This window comes from Mirounga leonina, unplaced genomic scaffold (assembly GCF_011800145.1).
Source record: "Mirounga leonina isolate KUSES-001 unplaced genomic scaffold, KU_Mleo_1.0 Mir_82, whole genome shotgun sequence".
NCBI classification, from domain to species: Eukaryota; Metazoa; Chordata; class Mammalia; order Carnivora; family Phocidae; genus Mirounga; species Mirounga leonina.
Genome location: NW_023270825.1, coordinates 28480915 through 28506226, shown reverse-complemented (window position 1 = coordinate 28506226; position 25312 = coordinate 28480915). Strand labels below are relative to the sequence as shown.

At 48.8% G+C, this 25312-nt stretch overlaps 1 protein-coding gene across 1 annotated transcript in view; it reads right to left on the bottom strand.

Moving 5' to 3' along the window:
* Positions 1–12215: 12215 nt before the first annotated feature.
* Positions 12216–25312, bottom strand: part of DPF3 (double PHD fingers 3) — a 252318-nt gene continuing 239221 nt past the window's right edge. The window contains exons 9-11 of the mRNA XM_034993242.1: positions 25104–25216; positions 15116–15197; positions 12216–14576 (exon numbers count right to left, since the gene is read on the bottom strand). Coding sequence (XP_034849133.1) covers positions 14506–14576; positions 15116–15197; positions 25104–25216 — 266 coding nt within the window. The 3' untranslated portion in view covers positions 12216–14505. The remainder of the gene's footprint in view (positions 14577–15115; positions 15198–25103; positions 25217–25312) is intronic.

Below are 25312 nucleotides of genomic sequence, written 5' to 3'. Positions count from 1 at the left end.
CCCAGAGAGGCATAGAAATCATTTTCATAATTTATTATTTCTTTAAGTGCCGAGTGGATTTCCTTTAAGAAGAACACAGGGTAGACCACTAAATATAGATCCTGTTAATAATGCAGTAGGACTTGAAGGATTCAGGTTTTAAGTGGGCCATAGTAACCCAGCAGAGACCGTTGGGCAAAGGCCTGGCCACCCAGTCTTTCCCACCTAACAGAGCCATCTCCCCCACAGGGGCCGGGGCCCATGGTGCAGGACCTGCTGCTGGCTTTGCCAGGACCTTGCCCAAGAGGGGAAAAGACCCGTGTCTGTAAGGCAGACTGTGCTCCAGGCCCCACCCCATTTCCTCTGATTTGCTCGCTCATTTACTCACTCACTCATGAATCCAGCCAGCCAGCCATCTATCCATCCATCCATCCATCCCTCCATTTATTGAACATGTACCAGAGAAGCTGGGATTCAACAGTGAACAAGACATAGTCTGTGCCCCCAGAAAGCTCAGTCTGATGGGGGACCACCAGCAAGAAAGCTGACAAATGAATCAGGGAGTGCTAGGTGCTATAAAAGAGGTATGTGCCCAACATAATGGGAGCTCCATAGAAGGAGCTGTTCCTCCCTGAGCAAGTCAGAAAAGGCTCCATGAGGAGAGAGGGCTGAGTTGAGCCTTAAAGGTATTTGTAGGTGGAGAAAGTAGAAGTACAAGATGGTGGGAGCCTGGAGCATGGATGGTGGCCTTCTAGACAGAACACAACTCAGACACATTGACGAAAGACAGAATGGAAGGTTGGAGAAGTTCTGAGTAGTTGTGGGAAATGAGGATTGTGAAAACCCACCTAAAAAGGATCCAGATGAAGGTTCAAGAACTGAGAATAGCTTAAGGAACTATCCTTGGAGAGGATGTGCAGAGGGCAGGGAGAGGGAGTAAGGGGTGCAAGGAGTCAAGCCCACACATCAAACAAAATGGCAGGAGAGTTGCTCATCTCCCATAGGTTAAGGGCTCTGAGAGCCTCCAGAACCAGCTTTCAGCTTCAGAAGAGGCCCTCTGTGCAGTCTAGGGTTCCATGGAAGAGTTTCCCCCAGATCGGGGAGGCAGCCTGGGTCCCAGGGCCTAAGACTAGCCCACTATCCACAGGTAAAAGGAGGCCTTTGCTCTCATTTCCATCTTCACTTGGAAAGCCCACTCCCAAATTCCAAATCACTGCTATGGAAGTCCCACACCATCCCTCAGCATTTGGCTCCAAGTTGCCTAGCCCTTCTGAGTATGTTCTCCCCCACTGTGTCCACTCAGGACCATACCTCTGTCATCTCATCCTGAATTCAAGTCACTTGTGTACTTGTTAGTCCCCTCGGTTGACCCTTTGTTCCCACTGAGAGTTTCTCATGTTGATACTGAGCTCGGTGTCCTCCAAGTCTATAGCTCATAGAAGATGGTCAAGTTATGCTCATGACAAATGTCTTAGATGACCCTTCTGAGCATCTCTGTGGACACGGAGGACCCAGAGCTGTAAGGGGAGCAGAAAGGGGAGACCACGGGGCCCTCCCCAGCACCCCAGACCCCAGGGAGGCTCTCTGGATTGTGTTTTGCCTCTGTTTGGGGTTGAGCCTGTGTGTAGTCCCTGGTGGGCCCGGCATTATTTTCCTCAAGGTTTCAAGGGGGTTGAAGAGCGTTTCATATTTCTCTGTTTGGCAAACAGTCTGTCCCCTCCCTCCCTTCCCAGACATCAGGAATCCCAGAAATTAAAACCAGAGGGACTCTGGTTTCTTTCTGAGGACGGGCCTCGGCAGCAGATGCGAGTCGAGCGGGGAGATCCAGCCAGGAGGTGGGGTGGGGGCACCAGGCCCTGGCTTTTCTCTGCGGAGGGGGCGGGAAGAGAAGGAGGGAACAGCCCTGGATAAAAAGCCCCAGGGCTCGGAGGACAGGCTGGGTTCCCCACCAGGGCGAGAACCCTTTCTCTCAAAGCCCAGTCGGGGCTGCGAGGTCGGCAGCCGCCCTGCCGCTCCCTCGCGTTTCTCCCCGGGTGGAAGGGAGAGAGCTTCCTGCCGGAGAGGGCCGGGGGGAGCCAGGCCCAGCCGAGAGAGGCGGGGGCCCAGATGCCAGCAGACAGGGAGCGGGGCCCAGGAGGGCCGGGAATGAACCAGGCCTCTGAGCAGAGCTTGGAGATGGCAGGCGGGCACTGCGCAAAGAGCAGAGCTGACACCTGAATCTCGGCTTGCCTCCCCCTGGAGAGCACTTTAATGAGGCTCACAGCTGTGATATCACAGAACGAGCATGAACAATGCTAATGACCTCAAGTTTAGCCCGAACATTCTCAACCCACCCGCCTTGGGAGCACGCTGTTGTTCTGGCCCTTCGAGAGCACTGGTGGGCTGGGGCTCGGGACGAGGAGGTGACAGCAGACTGCAGAGCACCAGTGAGACCAGAGCAGGGTGGGAAGTGCAGTGCGGGAGGGCGGGTAGTGAGTGCTGCGGGCTGCAGGGACCCCCGAGAGAGGAGGAAGTGAAGCCTCCGAGTCATGACACCCACGTTCCTCGGCTCTGCTTAAGAGGAACCCAAGGGAGAAGGCCCCGGTGGGAGTCAGGCCCCCGTTGGAGAAAGCTGGGAGGAGAGACCGCATCTGTTTGTACTCGGCAAAGGGTCACGGGCCCATGATGGCCTCCCGTCATCACATTGCCTTCTGCAGCCTCAGGGGACACCCCTTGGGTCCCTACCGTGTAGTCCCAAAGATGCTTCCAAGTTGTGGGTTTTGTTAAGCAGCAGAACCAGGCACATAGGAAGTAGATGACACCCTAGTGGTGCTGGTCAGTGGCTTGAGTGTAAGGTTGGGGCTCAGGAACGTTTTTCCCACCTGTGCTCTCCGAGGGCCCTGGGCACCCCCAAAGTCCCTTCCAGAAGCCCAGGCCTCTGCAGAATTCACTGGGAAGACCAGTGTTGTAGAACAAGCTAAACCTCTGGCTTCATTGTGTCTGGCCTTCACCCTGCCCTTCCGAGGGGCTGCGTGGGGGACAGGCCATGTCAGCCACCCCAGGGGGCCTGTGACACAGGTTGGGGAACCTGGGCTTTGGGGTACAGGGTGGATATGGGTGCTTGTGTGCATATTCCCCTGGTCTGCTAGCTCCTTCTCCAAACCTGCTGAGTTGATAGAAGTTCATGCCCGTGTCTGCAAAAGTCAAACATCACCCAGCTAGATAACACAGGACCTAGAGCTTCTGACTCCTCTCCCAGTGTCCCTTCTGCTCCAAGACAGGGAAACCCCCCTGTATCTCTGTCACAAGTCCACAGCCTTGGGCTCTCTCTAACACGGGGTGCTATCCCCTTGGCCCCTTCTTCTTAGTCCTCCGCCCTGCCCCACCCCCATCCCGTGCTTTACCCTCTCTCCAAGGAAAGAACGAAGGAGATCCATCTGGCTCTGACTTTGCTCGAACAATAACGCAGGTCCCTCCATGTTCCCCCCTCCCTCCACCATCCCTGCCACTCCCGAGAGCAACATCGGTGTCTGGGCTGTGCTAGAGAACTTTCCCAAGCCCAGCTGACCACGTGCATCTCTCAGCAACAGGTGGAATGAGCCTGGGATGCGAAGCTGGGTTCCCTGGGGCCCGGGTGGAAACCTCACCACCGTCTGTGCAGACAGAAGGCCTGTGCCTGGGTGTCTGGGCCATCTCTTGCTGGCCCGGACTTTGTCCTGAGCCCAGTGGCCCCCACAGCCGGCATCAGTGGCTCCCGAGATCTCTCTGGGTGGAGACCCTGCCTTTCTGCTCCGCCCCTTGCGTGGGGCCATCACTCCCTCTGTAGGGATGGCTCAGCAACCTGCTGGATGGCACATGTTTGCAGCAAGAGCAGTGGCTCCTGGGCTAGAAAGAACCAGCCCAGATTCAGCCTGGAAAGGAAAGGCTGAAGGCACACAGTCTTGAAGAGCAGGAGAGCCCTCCCCCAGCAGAGGGACTAAGAGAGACCTGCTATTCCCCGCTGCCATGTCCACCCGTGTCTTCCTGGACAGCCCAAGCCGACTCCAACGAAAAGCCCACTGATGGACTGAGGCAGGAGTTCCTGCCCGGGTTCTAGCTCCCCCATTTCCCACTGGACCCTGGTCGTCTTGTGTTGTGTTATTACCTGCCTGACTTGTAAGCCCTGTGAGGGGTAGGGCCTTGCCTTCCCTGCCGGACCCCCAGGGCCTGGGGGACATGGGAGAGGCTCTATTTGCTGATTCATCTTAAATGTGTTTTTGGAAGACTGACTCCTAGCTCGAGGCCTCAGGACCCCCCTGGCTGCGTGGTCCCGGAGTCCCACTGTTCCTTTAAGGCGGTTGCTAAGCAGGCTCGGGAGACTCTCAGGGCACATGTGTCTTCTGCAAAGCCTCCTGCTCCTTGCTTGGGGCAGCCATCTCACTGCCTTTTATGGAAGGCGGTTTCTGACCTGACAGGGGAGAAGCAATGACTCAGCTGGCTTCTAGATGGGTCCTGAGCCTGAGGTCTGTCTCTCCCCCACCTCAGCCGTGAGTCATCTCTGAACCACCCACCTCCCCTCCCCCAGAAGTTCCAGGGGGCTCTCTTCGAACGCCCTGGCCTCTCACAGGGGTCTCCTCCTCGGTGAAGCTCTAGGTGGTGCTGCCTGCCATGCCCACGAAAGCTGCGGGGACTGGGGCTTCCCCAGAGCTTGTGGGGGTCGGAAGTCCATCACCAGCAACAACTGACACCCGGACCGGGAGTCTCCTTGCAAACATGGAAGCACCAGGTTTCTCTGGAGCCTGACACACATCACGCATGCTGTGCACACAATCACACGCACACTACACGCACACATGGAGTCCCACTGTATACCCCAACGTGAAAGGGCCCTACTCCCACAGGATCTGTATGTTTCCAGTTGGTTTTTTGAAGACTTCAGTCCTGGAGCGGGGGCGGGGGGGAGGTGGCGCAAGACGGGGGAAATAACCAAAAGTCTCCAAGTGTTTTAAAGCCTTTTATTTGTTTACACATTCTCTAAATTGCAGACAAAAAAGATTTGCTACGTAGGTGATCAACACTGCTAACCAACCACAGAACAAGATACTAACCACAGCAAAGAAGGGACGGGGCCTGTGACTCAGTCTTTGTGAGCGTGCAAGGGCTCCGCAGAGGGGCTGGGACGTCCAGGGGTCCCTAAGATAAAGACTGCTTGATGCCCACGTCATGTTGGCTCCAGGTCTTGACCTCTCCAAGGCCCTCCTCCCGGAACCCGGTCAGGACAGGACCAAAGGCAGGGAGAGAGGGAGGGGTCCTGGGTCCCGGGCAGCCCCTCCAGGCAGCCTTCCCAAACAAAGCAGTTGCCTGGGCCTCTGGGTGAGCCTAAAAATCAGGATGTGAGCTGTTTCCAACCCGGAGAGCCTCCTGGAGACTTTCAGAGCACACCAGCTGTCTGGGAAGTCACAGAACCCGCGTGGCCCCTTCGGACAGCGGGAGATGCGGCACCACCTCACCTCCAATACTGAAACGCGAGAGCTCGTGGTACATCCCTTCGAGAGGGCGGAAACAGCACATGCTGCCCACTTCGGGAGCCACAAGAGAGGGGAGACTTGGCGCAAGAGAAAGGAGCACCCCAGAAGATGGGAGCACAGCGGGGCACACACCTACACACTGAGACTACATCACATCACACCTGAAAGAGTCAGGGGGCGGGGCTGGGGGGGCCTCTGTTTGCCTGTTGCGGTGGTCGCTTTTTAGAGGAGCCAATGGGGATCTCTTCTTCAGACCATTACATACAACTTCCTAAGCCTGGAGCCCTTCTTTCTAGTCTCCTGAAAGCTGTGCCAGCCTCCCAAAGTTCCCGAGCAGCTCAAGGCAAAAACCCTAAGTTGTCCAGTCAGCAGGAGGTACTGTGGTGTTGGAACCCAAGGTCCAATGGGGAGGGAGTCCAAGGGAGCATAAAAGTAAGCCCCTCAGTCGCGGGCATGTCTATCGCCAAGGCCAGCTCTCTCGGCCATTCTTTTATGACTAAGAGTTTCAGAAAGAGCTGGGGCGGGGTGGGGGTGGGGTGAGAGAGTACAAGAGACAAGAAAGCACTTTGGACAGATGGGGGTGTTCCTGTTGAAAGGGCTTCCCTCTCTTGTGCCCACACCCGGAAGAAAGCGACCCCGAGTTTGCATCGTGTCTGCAGGTCTAGAGATACAATGGAGACCTAGCAGTAGGAGATCACTGGGACATTTCCAGGGCTACCCTTTCCAAATATGGCCAAAGCCATCTGGGGGCAGTAAATTTATGAGGCTGCAAGGCACCCAGGGTCTATTCACCAGTTGAGACAGAGCAGTGGAGACTAAGCCCTTCCCAGACTTCTCCAGCTCTGAGCCCAACCAAGGGCTTCCATGCCCTTCCCAGAACCTACACAGGCATGGGCTTCCTCATGCGGTACCTGGGTAGGAAGCTCCTTCTAAAGGACCTCTTCACCCTTTCTACCCTAGCCCACCCGCAACTCCAGGCTTCATATGTGGTGGGAGCCCTCACCAAAGCCCCCAGAACCAGCCTCCTTTCTCCTGGGGAGAAACACAGTGGGGCATCAGGCAACTAGAAGAAGAAAAGCAGTTTCTTTTGGCTTCTGGGCAGAGATGCTCCATTTCTTGGCTCTCAAAAGGGAATGTTCTCAAAACCAGGCTTTAAAATCGCCCTCAGCCTCAACGCATGGGGGCTGGGGAGCAGACCTACCTGAGGACTGGCTTTTGCCCCAGTCCACTGTGTCACGTGAACAGGCCAGCCTCTCCTTCCGGCGTCGATTTCCTAATTGGTCCAGTGGGTCAGCATCAGGCTGGGAGGGGGTCTGAGCAGGCTGTGTTCTCAGCCTAAGAGTCTACTCAGGTGGAGGCAGGAGGGGAGACCGTCTCAGGGCTCTGAGCTGTCCCGCTCCCAGGTCCATCCCTCATGGAGCTGAGGGGGCCAGTGGGCTCAGAGTCTGAAGCCAGCTGCCTGGGAGTGGAGCTGCCAGTCTGGCCTGGACGGGATCCAAGTCAGATGACTCTCCCCTCTGCCCTGCCACCAGCACAACAGACCAGGTGAATCGGGGTCATTCAAAGGAGGCTCAGTTCAAAAGAACCGAAGGCTTTCATATGGGCAGTGGTCAAAGCCCAGAATGCATTTCCCGTTCTCAATCACTTGAAAACCAGTCTGGCAGCCAAGCATTACGAAAGCCTTATGTCCCTGAGTCTCTCACCGAGATCACCAAAATTCTGCCTTGCTCGGAGCCACATGCTGTCCAGGGACCCCAAAGAGCCTTCCCGGGGCCTCCCCAGCAGAGACACCAAGGTGGCTTTCGGCCGGCTCGGCACCAACACCCCCACCCGAGCAGATCCGCGCCCTCCCCGGAGCCCCGGCCTCCAGCCTGAAAGCAGGCTCAGTGTCGCTGCTTCAGGGAGCAGCGAGAAGCCGAAATCTGGCTGTCACCTGTGCAGAGACAAGAGAGAACAAATGGCTTCTTCCTGATGCCGTCAATTCAGACAATAGGGAGTCTACTGAAGCATGAAGTCGGGATCCGATGAGCACCTGGCCAAAGGTGGGCATAGGAGGGTTACTGGAAACGCCTCCAGCGTTACGGCTCTCCCCCGTGCCCTCCTCCCGCTGCCATTGCCAGAACTGCACAGGAGGCCGAGACAGGCTGCTGGGGGTCTCCAAGGGAGTCCACCCCCCAGGCTGAGCATGAGGCCCCCATCCCACCATTCCCCTCTGCTCTTTCGAGTGGGGACAGGACAAGACTGTCAGATGAGTCACTTTCCAGCTCTGGTCAGGCCCTACCAATTGCCCCTCCCCGCCCACCACCCCAGGAGTCCAAACCAGCATTTGGAGGCACGGCCCCAGCTCCCTTCGGCCGCTTGGCGCACCCCAACCCAGGTGCCTTCATCATCGCTGAAATTCATAGTAAAGACGGTCACCTTCCAAGGGCAGCCAGTGCTTGGGCAGATGGATGCAAGCAACTAGGCTGAGGTCAACGGTGTTCTTCCCCCCAGCCTCTCCAGAGGGTGGAAACGACCAGATACTTGAGCCTGCTCCTCTTCTATCCATGAGCATGCATGAATGAACACAAAAGGAGAGACCTAGATTACACATACACCTTCCCTGATGGTATGTTACCAGACATGTGGTCAGAATGCCATGGGAGAGTGTGATTTTGGAACTGAAAAGCAGGTTGAAGGCTGGGCCAGGATGTGGTTTCTTTTTCCAGCCCCCAGAGGACCTAGTGTGTTGCCCTGCCAAGTGTTTTAGCCAGTACCAGCCTGCCCAGCAACCCCTCCTGGCGGGCAAGAAATGTGCTCATTTTCCTTCAGAGCAAAAATGCCCTGTGGGCAAACACGGCAGATAAACGGTGAGCAACTCGGATGGATGTCTCTCGTTTTCCCAGCCAAAGGCACAAATGCTCCCTAAGCATCTGACCGTTTCCTGCCACAGCGTGACTCCTCTGCTTTCCCAAATGCCACAGAGACCAGATGCATCTGGAAGCGAGGGCTCTCTGCCTCCCTAGCCCCCTCCCAGCCACCTGCTCCCACCTCCTCTGCTCTGAGCTAACCATTCTATAGTTTCGTTCTCTCGCTCACATATTATCTAGCAATGCTTCCTTCCCTTTTTTCTAGTACCTAATTTAGACCTCTTCAACTACATGTTGAAAATGTGCAGGGGGTATATTTTCTCTTCCTTTTGTGCCACTGCGTGTTCCTGCCAGCACCCCACCCTTCGGCATCTAGCGTGGTAGGAGGGAAGGGAGGGGCGGGTGCAAGAAAGGAGGTGGGCCAAGCAAGAGGAGAACCAAGGCCTCGGGTGGGGAGTAAACACAAAAGGGCAAAGTCAATAAGAACCACATTCCCAGTTCCAGCCATAAAATCTGCACGTCCCTTTGACAGCAGGATTGAGACTTTTGCTTCCAAGTCCACAACGATTGCCAAACACATTCCCCCAAAGAAGCAGAAGTGAGGGAAGAGGGGAAGGAGTCCGTGTGCCAGTGGTCCTCCAAGCATAAGGCTCCCCGTACAAGTCCCCGAGGTGTGCAGGGGCTGGAACCTGGGGTGGGCCTGGCTGGACCTCAGGGAAAGACCCCCTGTGACAAGCAGGTTCTCCCTCTCGTCCTGGAGCAACACAGAAGGTTCACTTTAGTTTGTTAAGCGAGGGGGGTGTGTGTGTGTGTGTCCCTGTTTTCATCATCAATATTGATAACATTGATAGAAGTAATAGAGAGGCAAAGAGGCAGGCAAACAGGATGCACTGGGTGTAAATATAACCTGGAGAGGTTGCTGAGGGGAAATACAGGGGCTCAGGGGCCTCCCCAAATCCTGTAGGGACCGCTTCCCCTCCCTGCCTTTCCCACCACGGCACATATATGTGCCAGACTGGGTCGGTGCCGTCCTGAATGGCCACTTTGCTCGCTGCCCAGGCTAGAGGTCATGATTAGTATTTATATCTCTGTCGAAGAGAGCTCTGGCTGCCCGCCAGTCCCGGTTCCTGCCTTCCTCTGGCCTGCCCTGGGAAATGTCACCATCAGCACAAATGCTTCCTTCTCTTGGTGGGGCCAAAGAGGGGGAAACCCTGGAGCAAAGAAAGGAAGGGAGATGGGAACAAAGAGACTGACCAAGGGGCATTCCTGTACCCTCTGACTCCTGTTATCCACACCCCCTCCCCACAGCCGCATAGGATCCTGGGGAGTCACCTCAGGTCTCAGCCATCTGCAGGGACACAGCCAAGCCTCACTCAGAGCCCAGACAGAGGCTTCCCTGGGAATCCACCCACTTCTAGATCTTTTCCCTCGCACAGGGAGCCCCCTGTTCGTTCTAGGAAACCAACTGGAGGAGGACCGGGCAAGGCCCAGACCCCTCCCCACCCCCCTTTCCTGGAAGTGCTTCCTTTGGGCCTCTCTTCCCAGCAGCCTGGGCTGGAAGCATGGAGAGGGGGCCACACAGCCAGGCCTTCCTAGGAGCAGCTGCTGAGATGCTCAAAGGAAGCCCCCAGTCCGTCTGTCTGGAGGCTCTGTTCATCCTCCCACATTCAAGGCACCCGAGCAGTTGCCCGCGCTCTGCCTCCCCACCCCACACCCTCTACTTATTTAGCTCTAGGACTTCCAAGTGCAAATCAGATTCCTGGGCCCTCCTCAAGTGCCCTCCCCTCCCTTCTCTTCATCTTGCTTTGCCTGACGTGAAAGATCTTTGACCCTCCCCATCTCCTTCCTCTGGGCCCCCCTTCCTCCCTCCCTCCTGCAAAATAATGAGCCCACTACAGGTGACACCATGCACAGCTCCGAAAAGGAACCAGCTGTGGCATGCTGGGTGTCTTTGCTGGGAACAAGAGCATGGGAGCCAGCATTTCCTTGGGGTGTGACAGAGGCACGTCCTGAGGATGGGCCTGCACTGGGGCGGGTCAGGGAGTGAGAGAGGAAGGGAGGCTGCTGTTCCCCATTTGTAGCAGGCTGAGAACCAGCCTTGGGACAGGGAAGGTGGTCCTTGGGGCTCCCGGCCCTCCCCCGCCAACCACAGACTCAATGAGGAGAACAGGGGCCCCTCTTCTCGAACTCTAAAGCCTGAGGTTGCCAGCAATCTTTCTTCAAGAGCACAGGTCTGTCTCCGACACTTACCCCAGCGGGAAAAGTAATAATAATCATCTCATTTTCCTTCCTTAAACTATCTGAACTCTTCAAGCGGAGGGCCGAAAGGAATCATCGTGCTGTGTTCAAAGTACAAAGCCTAAAATGCGCCACGAATGGAACTCTCTGGGGTATCATGACACCATCACTGTGAAATCCAAGCCCTCCCCCGACCTTAAAACCTGTTATCTTCTCCAGCTCTGGAAGAATCTGGCCTGCCTCCCACCCACCCACGGCTCACCACCCTCGTTCCGGTCTCCTGTCTGAGCGGGGCCCCGGGGAGCAGCTGCTCCTCGCGGCCTGCCTGGACTTCCCACCCGGCCTGGGGCCATGACAGGAGCAGGGACGCCGCGGGACCCACGGGTCCTGCTCTGGGTGCTATGCGTCAGTGGGGGGTTGAGAAGGAAATCAGAATGCCAGTCTCCAAGCAGGCGCAAAAAGCCGTCTTTCAAAAACAGAGGCTTTCCACTCCCGGCGTGGATCCCACGGCCTCGCCCCCTCTTCTGGCCAGGCTGGAGCCACAAGATCGGGGTGCAGTGGAACAAAGTCACTCTGGCTGCTCTAGGGATTCGAGCCGGCAGGCGAGGGCCTCATTATCTCCACTCGGTGGCCTCTATACCCAGTGACAAGAGATCCGCCACTGTGGGGCCTCTGTCAGGCCAGGCCCCGTGCCAGGACCTTCACCAGCACTCGTGCTCAGCCCTGCACCAACGGGAGAGGCCACATCTCCCTGCCTCACAGATGTGGAAAATGAGCCCCCGAGGGGTTAAGTCATTTGCCCAAGGTCAACCAGCTAGAAAGAAGCAGAGCTGGGTTTTACACCAAAGTTTCTAAGTGAATGTTACACGGAACTGAATTATAGCCCTCTCCAGAAGTTGGCTCCCAGTCTAGGCGGTGATGATCTTGTAGAAGGGAGTATCCCAAGTATCTTCATTCTGAAATCCCCAACCCCAGGGAAAATCCCTCACCTCCCACCAACAGGAAACCCATGCATGGGTCCTTGTCACAGCTTTGGCCCACTGGCTCTGATCACAGGCAGCCCAGCCCCTAAAACATAAACCCATTTTGATCAAAAGGGAGATTCTGAGAAGGCCATCTAACCTTGGCTAATTCACACAAGAAGGGGGCATAGAAAGCACTGGGGATCCCTCCCTGGAAAGCCCTGCTTTCCAGTGGTTATCTATATAACATTATGCTTTTTCAGTCTCCCAATGTCACTGTGGAACAGGCAGGGCAAGTATGATTATCTCTGTTTCATAGGTGGGCAAACTGAGGTTCAGAGACGTTGAGTGACTTGCCCAAGGTCACACAGCTACTGAATAGCAAAGGCAAAATCAAAACCCGGATCATCCATATGCACCCCATGATTCTAGCTCGTTCTCTGGGGCTCAGAGAAAGACCAATTTGAAGTTTATCATCACTTTCTTTGTTTCAGTACAGAAAGTGATAAATGTGACTCTAGAGATTTTGTCTGCTTGCAGTACCCTGAAAGTGCCGTCCCATAAGCTGGCTTTGCTATCCCACTTTCCCGATGGGGAAACTGAGATCTCCAAAGAGGAAGAGGTTGGACCCATCCTACAGGCAATGAAACTGGGAAGGGAACTCTGGACCCTCTGAACATCCATTTTAGAGCCTTGAGCACCCCTCCCCACTTCCACCGTGGGGCTACAGCACCCTCCCTTGCAAGACTCAATCCCTCCTCGCAGCTTCCGCGGGCAGCAGGTGTGATGCGGGCAGAACAGGGCCACCCCATCATCTGCGCCGAGGTGGGGAATGAATTTGCACACACTCCAAAGAGGATTTGGAGGAGGGCCACGGTTTGGGGTTTCAGACTTCGTTTTTTCACCTTTAAGCCATTGTGACGTGTGGGAACATTTTGGTAACCTTTTCTATGAAATTAAGTCAAAGTGATTTTCAAAACCAACAATCAGCCTTTGAGGACACCCCACTTTGGGTTTTGTGGGAGGACAGAGAGCCAGAGCAGTTGGGAGAGGAAGTCTGCTCATCTGATGTGACACTTCAGGGGAACAGGTGACAAGACAGCACAGCAGCTCCCCAAACCCTCCCTGGACCTCCAGAATCCAAAACAGGTTCCCCAACCAGCAGGGGGAAGGACGTATCGTATGAGGAAGATGAAACTGCCATCTGGACAGGGCCCTTTAAACCAGATTGTTATGTATGCACACAGCTCACTGGGAGGCCACGGGCCCCTACAGGAGAGTGACCCCTGTCTCTTGCCACAGGTCACTCTGCGAGGCCCGGGGGGGCACCGGCACCGCTCGGCTCCAGGCCAGGCTGCCCTGGGTCCCCTGGCCAAGAGCAGTGAGCCCGGGAGGGAGGCTCTTGCCAAGTCGTGGAACACTGCAGCCCGGCAGAAGTGGCCCAACCAGCCCGAGTCTCCAGGGGCTTCTTCAGGAGCTGAAGGACTAAAAATAACCTCGGCCTTTGTTGTGAGCAGCCGGACCACAGAGATGGAGCTGATTTCAGGGCAGCCGAGCATGCGCGGGGGTCCCGCTCACCGAGTCCTGCCCTTTGGGCAAATGATTTTTCCAGAAATGTGTCAGTTATTGTGAGCTGCTGCCGTGGCCACCGCCACCGAGACGCAAAGACAGCCCGAGCCGCTCCGGCCCTCAGGGCTGACTTCCAACAGAGACTTCTCGAACACTCAGCCTCCCACCTTTTCTTCTCAAAACATCTTTTTTTTTTTAAAACAAGAGTCCAGCATGTATTGGGGAGCTCAGGGGGCAAGGGAAGCCCTCAAGCTGAGGATTCTGCATCGTTGCCACTATGATCATAAATAATCCGCTCACCCCGCTTATTTGTTTAGGTGACAGTCATCTCTTCCCCCACCCTAAAACCTCCAGAGTCGGGTGTCGGCAGACAGTGTTAAACACACGGTGTGTAGAAGGAAGAAATTACGTGGGGAAAGGAACCTGTGGTACCACGTCAATACTGATGGGCTTAGCAAAGCTGCAGTCCTTTGTACTTGTATTCTGGACTGGGCAGCCTTCACCTGCTTTCCTGGTTCTTGAGTCCCACCAGGGAAAGCTCCAGACCCAGGCTGGTGGGAAGGCAGAGCCTTAGCATTGTTCCCTGGCCATAGGCTGTGGCTCGTCTCACCTCAAGGACACCCCAGCTCTGAAGGTCAACAAGGAACCGCAACGCCTGATCCCTTGCAAAGCCACTCCCGATGGATAACAAATACTGATTGGCTGTGGCCTCCGAATTTTCTTCCCAACACTTCCGCCCACCCCTCAGCACTTCTCCTTCTCTCTCCAGCCCCATCAAGAGACCACCCTGGCTGCAGACAGCACTAGGTATCTGGGGCGGGGAGGGGGGGGGTGCCGAAAACCACTTTTCTTCTTCACAGAGACCAAGGAACAAAGGGATTTTCATCATCAAGACGGCCTCCCGACTCCGAGTCTAGAAGTTTCCAGGGAGGCTTGTCATAAATAACAACTTCTCCACAGCCTTTTGTTCCTCTGCTGAGTTCAGGATAAAGAGCCAAAGCAGGAGGCGAGAGGCTGTGTGAAGATTTCTTGGAACACAATAGATAGAAAACACCAAACTACAATGTGAGTGACTGATAGGTGGTCACAAAAGAGCTTCCCTTAAAATGGGAACCAGTGAGAGGGCTGCAGGGCCAGGGTAAATGTGAGGGGGTTCCACAGGGCCGGGGCTCAGGGTGTTCTTCAAAAGTGCAAGATCCTTCTGGTGGAAATGAGGAGGGGCTGGCTGAAATCCTGGAACCTGTGCGTAGGAGGTGAGCAGACACCTCACCCTCTCGGTTCCACACGTCCAAGCCCTCTGTGACCACGGGTTTTCCTTACGGTGGGTCTGTCTGGATATTTGGGAGTGGGGGCGTGATCTGGTTTGAAGTGGGCTCCGCCTCAGCCTCTCCAGCAGCAGGTCACGTTCCGCGACCCGGGGCCCTAGGCTTGGCAGCCAAAGGCGGAGGCTTTTTCTTTGAGCAATTCCCAGCACAGGTGGCAGCTCCAGCTTCCTACAAGAAACAAGACGCCCTGCTGACCAGCCGCCCCTCTCCCACCCTCAGGCCCGCCCCTTGGCCCTAAGTCCAGCAAGCCCCGTTGCTCTTCTGACTTTCCCGTTCAGAGACCGAGGCCCGCTGCTGAACACGGGCTGGAGTCCGTAACTCGGCAGAGGGTAAGTGCGCTCAGGAAACAGTTAAGTGCTCCGAGGCGATCAGCTGAACTGTTGGAAAGACCCTCATTCCTGGACGGTGCACCACCAGCAGCTGCACCAGGCCTGGGCCGGTTCCCTGGGAAGCTTGCACCTCCCTACCACCTCAGCCTCACGTCTGGGAGACATCTCCTCGGCCCCCAAGCTGAAGTTTCAGGGGGTGGAACCGTGCCTCTGTTTCCTCATCTGTAAAATGGTAGCGGTCATACCTACCTCATAGGATTGTGATGGTTGAATGAGACAAGACATGGAAAGGACTTAGCACAAGGCCTGCACCATAGTGAGGGCTCCCTAAGTGGTAGGAGTAGCTGTTGTTGCTACTGTCGACCTCCTCACCATTACCTTCTGGGGGCTCAGCCACTGGGGGATTTAAACAGTACATGTGATAGCCACGGTCACAGTCATCACAGAAGAGTAGCTGGTCCTGGTGGAAGACAGAGTAGGTAGAGAGGAGGAGAGAGAGAGTGAATTGTTTAGGGCCAGTGTCCAGCCCCACCTTCTCCTCCAGCCTATTCTGTGCAGACCCACCTCCCTGAATGCCCCTTTCCAGGCCCCCATTTGAAGTCTTCACTATCCCCTGAATATGCTTGGTGCTTTGCCCACACTTGGAAAGTCCCCCTCTGCCTCCCCAACTGTGCCAACCCTACCCCCGCTTAAGGGCTCTGCTTAAATCATACCTCCTCCAAGAAGCCTTCCTTGACTACCACCTCACATTCAAGTTTAAAGAGATTCCTTATTCTTCTGAACTCTTGTAGCCAATAACTCTGTTTCCATAAGGGAGGAGAACCACTTTTATGCATTTCTGTGTTCCCTAGTGCATAGAAAGTACTTTAAATGTTTGCAAATTTTAACTGAATTCCTCTTAACCTCACCCTTTCCATCTGTGAAAAGGGCAACGGCCATATCTGATGGTAACATCTATGACACCTCAGAACCTTTTCAGGGTTTCATTACGTGAATATAGAGAAATGCATGTGATGCGATGTCACTTTTCAGATCCCCAAAGCCTCCTCGGGGATGGGGGCTGGAGCCCAGGTGAGAACAGAACCCTCTGGCGTGGCGTTAACTTCAAAGAACGCAGTCTGCACCTTCGCTCCTGCAGCTCCCTCTGGCCGGATGCTCTCCCAGTCCCTGACCCCTGCTCTTCTAGATCATTCCCTACCCACCCTTCAAGTCTTCCAGCTCCTCCATCCTATAGAGATGTCACTAATCTAGCTCAAATGGAAGTTCTCTCACCTCTTGCATCCCCATAGTCCTCTCTCTTTCTTATGACAGTTAATTGCATTTTCCTTCATGCCGCAAAGCCTGGCATGTGGTAGACATCTACACACAATTGTTTTCTTGAATAGTTCCTTTGGATTATGCCTCCTTTGTCTACTCCTTTACAGATTGTAAGGCCCTTGGGGCAGAACCTTGTCTTAACTCTTTATCTCCACATCTCCTTCAGAACTTGCACACAGGAGCTACACATTTGTGATCTGCTCCCCATTATTCAGGTTCAGCTCTGCTCTATTCTTTGGACCTACTTGGATGGCTTGTAAGACGTTTGCAAAACTAAGTTTTGCATCAAATCTCACCCTGGCTCCCCTCAGCACAGAGATCCTGGAAAAAGTAGATATTGAAGTTGGAAAACCCAGCAAGCAAGCAATAAAGGCAGGAGATATCATGAAAGACTTTTTTTATCACACTAACACCTTTCAACAGGGCAATGGGAAGCTTTTGAAGAGTTAGCAACAGGAGTGACTGGTCACACATGGAATTAGAAATATCTCCCTAGCTGCTGTGTAAGAATAGATACCTGGGTGGAGAAAGGTTGGTCCTAGAGGCTGGAAGACCACTTAGGATGTTACTGCCACCATCCAGGTGAGAGGTGATAGTGGCCTGAACTAGGATTGTGGCATGGGGGAAAGACAATGGTCTTGTTTCCATTTAAAAGTTAATGATGAGGTGTGGAAAATGACAGCGAAGAAATCAAGAATGTCTCCTAGGTTGTGGCTTGGTCAGCAAGCCAGATGATACAGCTACCCATTGAGACATGAGCAGAAGAGTAGATCCATGGGAGCCAGAAGGCAGCCTCAGCTAAAGACATGTCCTGCACATCTACAGATCAGGCAGTGGAGATGCCCTGGAGGCAGCTGGACATCAGGAGAGATGCCTGATCATGAGTTATGGATTTAGGAGTCATTGGTGCTTAGATGATAGTGGAGGGCCTAAGAGAGGAAGCCCAGAGTATATCACAGATGTCCTTGAACTTGAGCTCATAGAGGGATGTCCATGAACTTCTTGAAAATATATGCACAACTTTGTGTATAGGTGCAAATGTACATTTTTCTGAGAAGAGAGTAAGATCATAGTTTTCACTGAATTTTCTGAAAAATCGAGGACTCAAAAAACGTTACTGAGATAAAGACCAAAAACGGACCCTTGGGAACACCAAATTTACGGTACAGGCAGAGAAAAAAGGGACTAAGACATACAGTCAGAGAGGTAGGATGAAAACCCGGACAGTGTGGTTAACTCCAAAAAAAGTCACACCATTGTCTTGGAGCTGAAGTAAGCGAATTACAATATGATTTAGGAATAATACAAGGAGGAACAAGTTAGGGAACAGAAAGTAGGGAGAGACTTTTCAGAAAGTGTATTACTAAAGCCTTAAAGACACGTAACAGCTGCTATACTGCTGACCCAGGAAACACAAGAAGGCAGAATACCCTGGGTTAGACTTTCCCAAAGGGAAACCAGGCGCCTGTGAATTTAAATACATTTTTCATGGGCTGATTGTTGTCTAGCACTACATTCTCTTCTTTCTCATGTGCTTTTCAGGATAGCTGCCCGTCAAAACCACCCAGATCAGCCAGCTCATGCTAACCCCAGTGAAAAATATAATTTAAATACCTCTTACTCCCAAGTACCCAAGAACAAGTTCCAGTAGAATGGGAGCCCCATTATGGGATGTGCAGGGTAAATCTCTGACTATGTGAGAGGAACCCTACTGCCCAAGCAGCCTCACCCCTTGATTCCTCCCCTACAGCTCTGCCAACTCAATGAGAAGCCTCTGTATTACACTACTTGTAAAGCCAAAGACCAGAACCAACCCAAATGTCTATCAATAAGAGACTAGTTAAATAAACTAATGAAGAACTATGCAGCTGTAGGAAGAAATTAAGATTATGTCTATATATTGTGGCGGAGTGAGTAATCTCAAGGATATCCAGTGAAAAAGCAAGGTGAGGAAAACAGGTGTGTCTGTTACTATTGTATAAGAAAACGCATTCTTTTTTTTTAATTCATACACACGAATTCTTTTGGATTCATACACATATTCATGTAATATGTTATATTTAAATAGAATGAAAAAATAAGCCATATTTTTTTTAAATGGTCACCTATGAGCAGAGTGAGGGAATAGTGTGAAAGAGTAGGGATAGAAGCTAGATTTCTTTGAATTTCCTGTCTATTTTAATAGACTTGATTCTGGAACCAGTAAATATTTTGCATAGTCATAAAACAAAATTCACACTGTTCTTGTCCTTAAAAAAAAAATGAAACAAGTGAATCTAATTATGTATTAGTTGATGGCATAACCACACAGAAAGTAACTATTCCAAGTGACTTTAAAACAAGTATTTGACTATACATCCTGAGTCAAATATACCTTAAGAACAAAAATGTGTGTGTGTGTGTGTGTGTGTGTGTGTCTTTCCAGCAACCATATTGTTGGTGGTAATAATGGAATTAATATTCTGAGGCCTTTATGTATCAAATGAGTGATTATGTTGTTACTGGAAAGAATTTTGACATACTTGAAAGAAAATACAGATGTAAGATTGATGAAGTTTAAGTAAAAACCCTACAGTTAGTCCTGGGTATGAATTAGAAGTAGCAGTATAAATTCAAGTATCCATACAAATTCAGCATTTTTTCTTTAAAACAAACAAAACATATTTTCTAGTTCTGTACATTTAAAATGCCCCAAAATAATGACTACTGCAGTAAAATTTAGCACCCCTAGCACTCCTATTCTGTTCTCTAAAGATCACTGCCCACTCAAAGGAACCAGGAGTCCTTGAAGAAATGGCTGGTTCCAGGTCCAGGGCATGAAATGTATAAATATTTTCATATATTGGAAAACAAGGAAACCATCAAATACTATTGGGGTCATGTCAAAAGGACTCAAGATCTAACCTGATTACATTCTCACTGGCCAAATATAGGACAATTTTAACTGTAATGGATTGAAACAAATCAAATATGTTTAAATCCTTGAGTTCATAAAGATACTATTTTAAAAAAAAAAGTTGTCACCTTTGGAAGATGCTAGGAAAACATCCCATTATTTTTTGATTTATTATCTTGATAGAATTTTCATCTCAGAGAAAGTTGCAAAATGGTACAGAGAGTTTCTGTACACACTTTACTCAGCTTCCCTTAATGTTACCATCTTACATTACAATAGTACAATCATGAAAAGCAGGATATTATATTACCATTATACTATTGACTAATCTGCAGATCTCATTTGAAATTCACCAATTTTCCCACTTCTGTCTCTTTTCCCAGCATCCAATCCAGGATCTCACCTTGCATTTAGTCATCATGTTTTCTTAGTGTCCTTGAATCTATGACAGTTTCTCAGTTTCTTTATCTTTCACAACCTTAATGCTTTTGAAGAAACTAGGCCAGTGATTTTGTAGAATGTCACTCAATTTGAGTTTGTCTGATCTTTTATCATGAGAAGATTGAGGCTATGTACTTTTGGCAAGAATACTACAAAAGAGATGTGCCCTTCTCAGTGCATGATATGGGGGCATATTAAAACCAATATGTCTTGTTACTAGTAATGTTACTCTGATCATATAGTTAAGGTAGTGTCTGTCAGTCTTTCCACTGTAATGTTATAATTTTTCCCTTTGTAATGTATTAATAAGTAAACTGGTGAGGGAGATACTTTGAGATTATGCAAATATTCTGTTTCTGACCATACTTTTTGCCCACTAATTTGGGCATCAATTGATTGTTCTTGTTTACAACAACCAGAATGGTGATGCTTGCCTATTGGTGATTTCCTTCTTCCCTCTACATTTATTAATTATAATTCTGCTCTGAGGAAGAGTTTAATTCGTCCCTATTTATTTATTCAAATTTTTAAAATATCAGTATGGATTTTGTTCTTTGAGTTATAATCCAATAATATCATTATTTACTTTGTTGTTCAGCTTGTCCCAGACTTGCCACTAGGAGTTCCTTCAAGTTGGTTCCTGTGTCCTTTAGACATGCCTTATCGATTTTTGAGCATTTCCTGACTTTCTGGTACCACAGGATGCTCCAGGCTCCTCTTGTATTTTCCAGCCATTTATCCAAGGGTTCCTAGTTCCTTTTACTGGAGAATGGTATTTAGAAACCAGTGTTTGGGTACCATGGATCCTCATTGCCTCTGGGTTGCCATTGTTTCTAGGCCCTCCCAGCCAACAGAATTAGGAAGTAAATGTATGTGTAGTACACATGCACACACCTATATTTATTTTTGTGTCTACCCATATGTGTGCATATATGTATATAGCTATAGATATATATATAAACATATATATACACAATATGTTATATCAAAAAATCCCGATACCCCCTATTCCACCCAACACCATAGGATTCAGTCTAGCCTTCCCTCTATTTGATTATTCTTTCTCTGACATTGAGAAACCTGGCTCTCATTACCACAATGTACAGTTATTAGTTCAGACCGGACACACATAAACTAGTTGCAGAATGACTAACTTACTACATGCCTGTAAGAAACGCATTTACTAACTAAAGTATAATATTTATGTAGTCATTTCTGCCTTTAGCCTTAGAATGCACAGTCATATACTGATTTCCAAAGTTGTCAAAGTTGGTTCTTTCCTTCCCCACCCCTCAGTATGGTTGCTCTATCTATTTACATTATAGTTAGGTTCATTTGCTACTGTTCATATTCCAGTTTCAGTCCCCGCCACCTACATCATGGTTGATTTGGGTAGTTACCTGTAATGTGTAATAAAGGATGTGTGCAAAAATACCTTGGTCCTAAGCGTCAGAGCTGTACAAAAATGTATTCTCAGAGAAGTGCCATCTCCCCTTATCCCTACTCTCCCACACCTGTTTCCCCATTCTTTCTACCTCATTCCCACCCACTGCTGTCGGTAATCAGTCTCTTTAGTTTCTTGTTTATCCTTCCTGTATTTCTTTAACACAAGGAACAGATACATGTATATTTTCTTACACTTTGCTTACAAGAATGGCAGCATACTATATAGATATTGCCTTTACTTAGCTTTCTTCATTTACCAATATTAAATTTAGAAATACACTGGAAATTATACATCCCTATAAATGTATGGAATCTGCCTCATTTTTTTTATAGTGGCAAGTATTCCATCGTGTGGCTGTGCCATCATTTATTCAACCATTCCTCTGCATAACATTTAGGTCATTTCCAATACTTTATAATTATAAACAGTTGCATCCATGAATAACCTTATGCACATGTATTTTCATAGTGTTATATCTTTATGGTAGATTCTAATAGATGAGATTGCCAAGTCAAGAGGTAAATGCATAGTAGTTGTGTTGGGTATTGCTAAATGTCCCTACAGAAGCGTGGTACCACTTTGTATTCCCACTGACAATGTATGAGGATGCCAATTTTCCCACAGCTTCATCAACAGAATGTATTATCATACCTCTTTCCCCAGTTTTATGGGTAAGAAAATAGTATCCCAGTTTTGTTTCAATTTGAAATCTTTAATTATGAGTTTGTTCAAACTATTTTTTTTTTCAAACGTTTAAGGGCTATTTTTATATCTTTTGTGAATTGTTTTTCACGTCTTTTTCCCATTTTCTATCAGGTTTCTGGTCCCTTGTCCCTCAAATTTTAAGAGTTCTTTAAGTATTAGGGATATTAGCTCTTTATCTGTGGTATATGCTGTAAACACTTTCTCCCAGTTTGTTAGTTGTCTTTTTACTTTATCTGTTTTTTACTATGCAAATTTTTATGTGACCAAATTTGTCAGTATTTTCTTTTATTGCTTCTGAATTCTGAGTCACAGAAAATCTTTCCTTATATATATTTTTTAAAGATTTATTTATTTATTTATTTATTTTGAGAGAGAGCGTGCACATGAACAGGAGGGGCAGAGAGAGAGGGAGAAAGAATCTCAAGCAGACTCCACACTGAGTGCAGAGCCTGACACAGGGCTCAATCCCATGACCCTGAGATCACGACCTGAGCTGGAACCAAGAGTCGGACACTTTACTAACTGCATCACCCAGCCGCCCCAGTCTTTCCTTATATTTAAAGAAGAATTCACCCATGTTTTCTTCTAAAACTAATATGGTTTTATTTTTTATATTTAGATCCCCAGTTCATTTGGAGACTATTCTTATGCATTATGTGAGATATGGACCTAATTTTATCTTTTCCCAAATGGTTACCCTATTATCTCAGCACCATTCATGAAAATGTAATTTTAGAGGCAACCTTTAGCCTAATGCTAAAGATCCATATGTAGCTGGGTCCATTTATGGGTTTCTTTTCTATTCCTTTGGTCTATTTGTCTATACTGTTTTAATTAGAGGCTTTATAGTATGTTTTAATATCTGGTAGGCCTAGTCTCTCCTCATAATTTGTTGTTTTCAGTGTTTTCTTGACTATTCTTTCATGTTTATTTTTCCATATGAACTTTACTATCAATTTGTCTAATTGTTTGGTGTTTTTATTGGGTTTGAATTAAATTTGTAAATTAACTCAGGAAGAACTGACATCTTTATAGTGTTGAATCATTCTATCCAAGATCACACAATATCTTTCCATTTGCTCAGGTCTACCTCTGTGTTTTTTTTCAAGTGCTTTAAAATTTTCGTCAAAATTTTGTTTCTTCATATAGGTTTTACACATTATTGTTAAGCTTATTTCTAAGTATTTCTTTTTTGTTGCTATTATGAGTAGGATTTCTCTACTATTATATCCTCTAACTGGTTGTTATTTGTGCATATGAAGGCTATTAATTTTTATATGATAATTTTATATCCTGCTACCTTTAATGTTTGAGTTACCTTTATCATTGATTCTCTAGGGTTTCCCAGATACACTATTATCGTTTGTGAAATAGAGTTTTGCTACTTTGTTACTATTCTTATACCTCTAGTTGATTTCTCTTTTCTAATCACATTAGCTAATATCTCTATAATAATGATAAATAATAATGAAAATAGTGGGCATCCTTACTTGGTTCCTGAACTTAGTAGAAATGCCTCTAGTGTTTCCTCATTAAATAAAATAATGGCTTTAGTTCTAAGAGAAGTACAAAAAGTTTATCATATTAAGAAAGTATCCCACAATTCCAATTTTATTGAGTGGTTTGTTGTTGTTGTTTTTTTCATGAATAGGTGTTGAAACTACCTTGTGATTTTGAAAACTGATGAAGGGAAAGAAGCAAGCATTTATCCTATCTTTTCTATATAATCTAAACCTGAGAGTAACCAAATATGAGGTTGGAAAAGTTTCTCTTTGCAGAATTACTCCAGCTAGTAAACAAAGAAGATTTTATAAAATAAGAATATCATTATTTTGCAACCTCTAATGAAATAGTCAGTCTCATTGAAGGTCATCAATAGCTGCTACCTTCACAAAAAAGAGATATACCAGGCATTACATACTTTCTGATAAAGAAAAATACACCACTATTTATGAAGTAGTCTTGATATATATAAGTATATATATGTAAAGTCAAATCAAGGCCCATATATAATATAATATATTTTTTTATATTATAGACAGAGAGAGAGAAAGAGCCTGAATTTGATCAGGATTCTAGTTATAAACACCAATGTACAAAAAACATAAGAGACAGAGGGAAATGTCAAACACCACTACAGGGATGCAGTCAGTAAAAACACAGTCCTGGGAAACTCTGTTGAACAAATTAACTTATTTTTTTTAAGATTTTTTTTTTTTGAGAGAGAGAGCAGCAGAGGGAGAGGGAGAAGCAGACTCCCCACTTGAGCAGGGAGCCCGATGCAGGGCTTGATCTCAGGACCCTGGGATCACGACCTGAGCTGAAGGCAGGCGCTTAACAACTGAGCCACCCAGGCGCCCCTAACTGATTTCTTCAACAAAAATTCAAAGGGAAAAAAGAGAGAAAAATGGAGGGAAAACCTACATATTAAAAGAAACTTTAAAATAGGGGTACCTGCATGGCTCAGTCAGTTAAGCATCTGCCTTCTGCTCAGGTCATGATCCTGGAATCCCAGGATTGAGCCCCACATCAAGTTCCCTGCTCAGCCAGGAGTCTGCTTCTCCCTCTGACCCTCCCCCCACCTCACACTCTCTCTCTCACTCTCTCTCAAATAAATAAATAAAATCTAAAAAAAATAAAAATAAAAATAGAGGCGCCTGGGTGGCCCAGTCGGTTAAGCATCCGACTCTTGATTTTGGCTCAGGTCATGAGCTCAGGGTTGTGAGATGGAGCCCTACTTCAGGCTCCGTGCTGGGCGTAGAGTCAGCTTAAGATTGTCTCTCTGCCCCTCCCTCCCCGCCAAAAGAAATATCAACTAGTCACAATGTATGGGTCTTATGTGGATCCCGATTCAAATAAATAAGCTATAATAAAAAATATTTAAGACAAGGCAACATTTAAAACAATTGCAGCAATTAGGATGTTAACTGGATGTTTGATTATATTAAGAAATTACTGATTTTTTTTAGCTGCGTTAACATTTTTATCATTTTTGTTAAAAAGTAAGTCCTTTTCTTTTTGATAAACCTATGAAATATTGGCAGGTAAAGTGATATTATGACTAGAATTATGTGGGAGGAGGTAGGAGTATTTATAAAACAAGATTGGACATGTACTGATCACAGCTGAAGCTGGTGATAGGCTACATCAGTTTCGTTATTTCTGCACCTTGGCCTAAGTTTGAAATTGTCTATAACAGAAAGTGTCTTTTTTTTTAATTCTGCATTGATTATAGTTAACATTTAGACCCAATGAGATCACGTACTCTGGAACGTGGCGTAAACGGTCCAGCACATCCAACCAGAAGCAGCAGGCACCACTGTCTATCACCGAAACCTCGAGGGCAAATGGCCAGTGATGCAGCCTCTGGCCATCACCTCTGCACCTCTCCTCACAGGCACAAAGAGTACCCAGGGTCCCTGTTGTGCAAGGATCCCAAAGGTCCTGGAGGCAAGGGGCAGGGGGCTAACATTTCCCTAGGAACCCAGTGACAAGAGTCCCACCCTCTTCTCCAGCCCTCTAGGGACTCCCAGATCCCGCAAGGGAAGTCCCAAACTCACGTCATTCTCCGAGGTTCCACAGAGGATGCAGGATTTGCACTCTATGCACTGCCACTTGTAGGTCTTGACGGCCTCGGTCATGTTCAGGGTGAACTGCAGGCAGGTTGGGTGACCTGCAAAAAGCAGAAACGGCAGCATTAGGGTCAGAGGATCTGACCTGTCACCCCTTGACATCGCTTTACCCAGAAACACACTGATGCCCCCCCTTG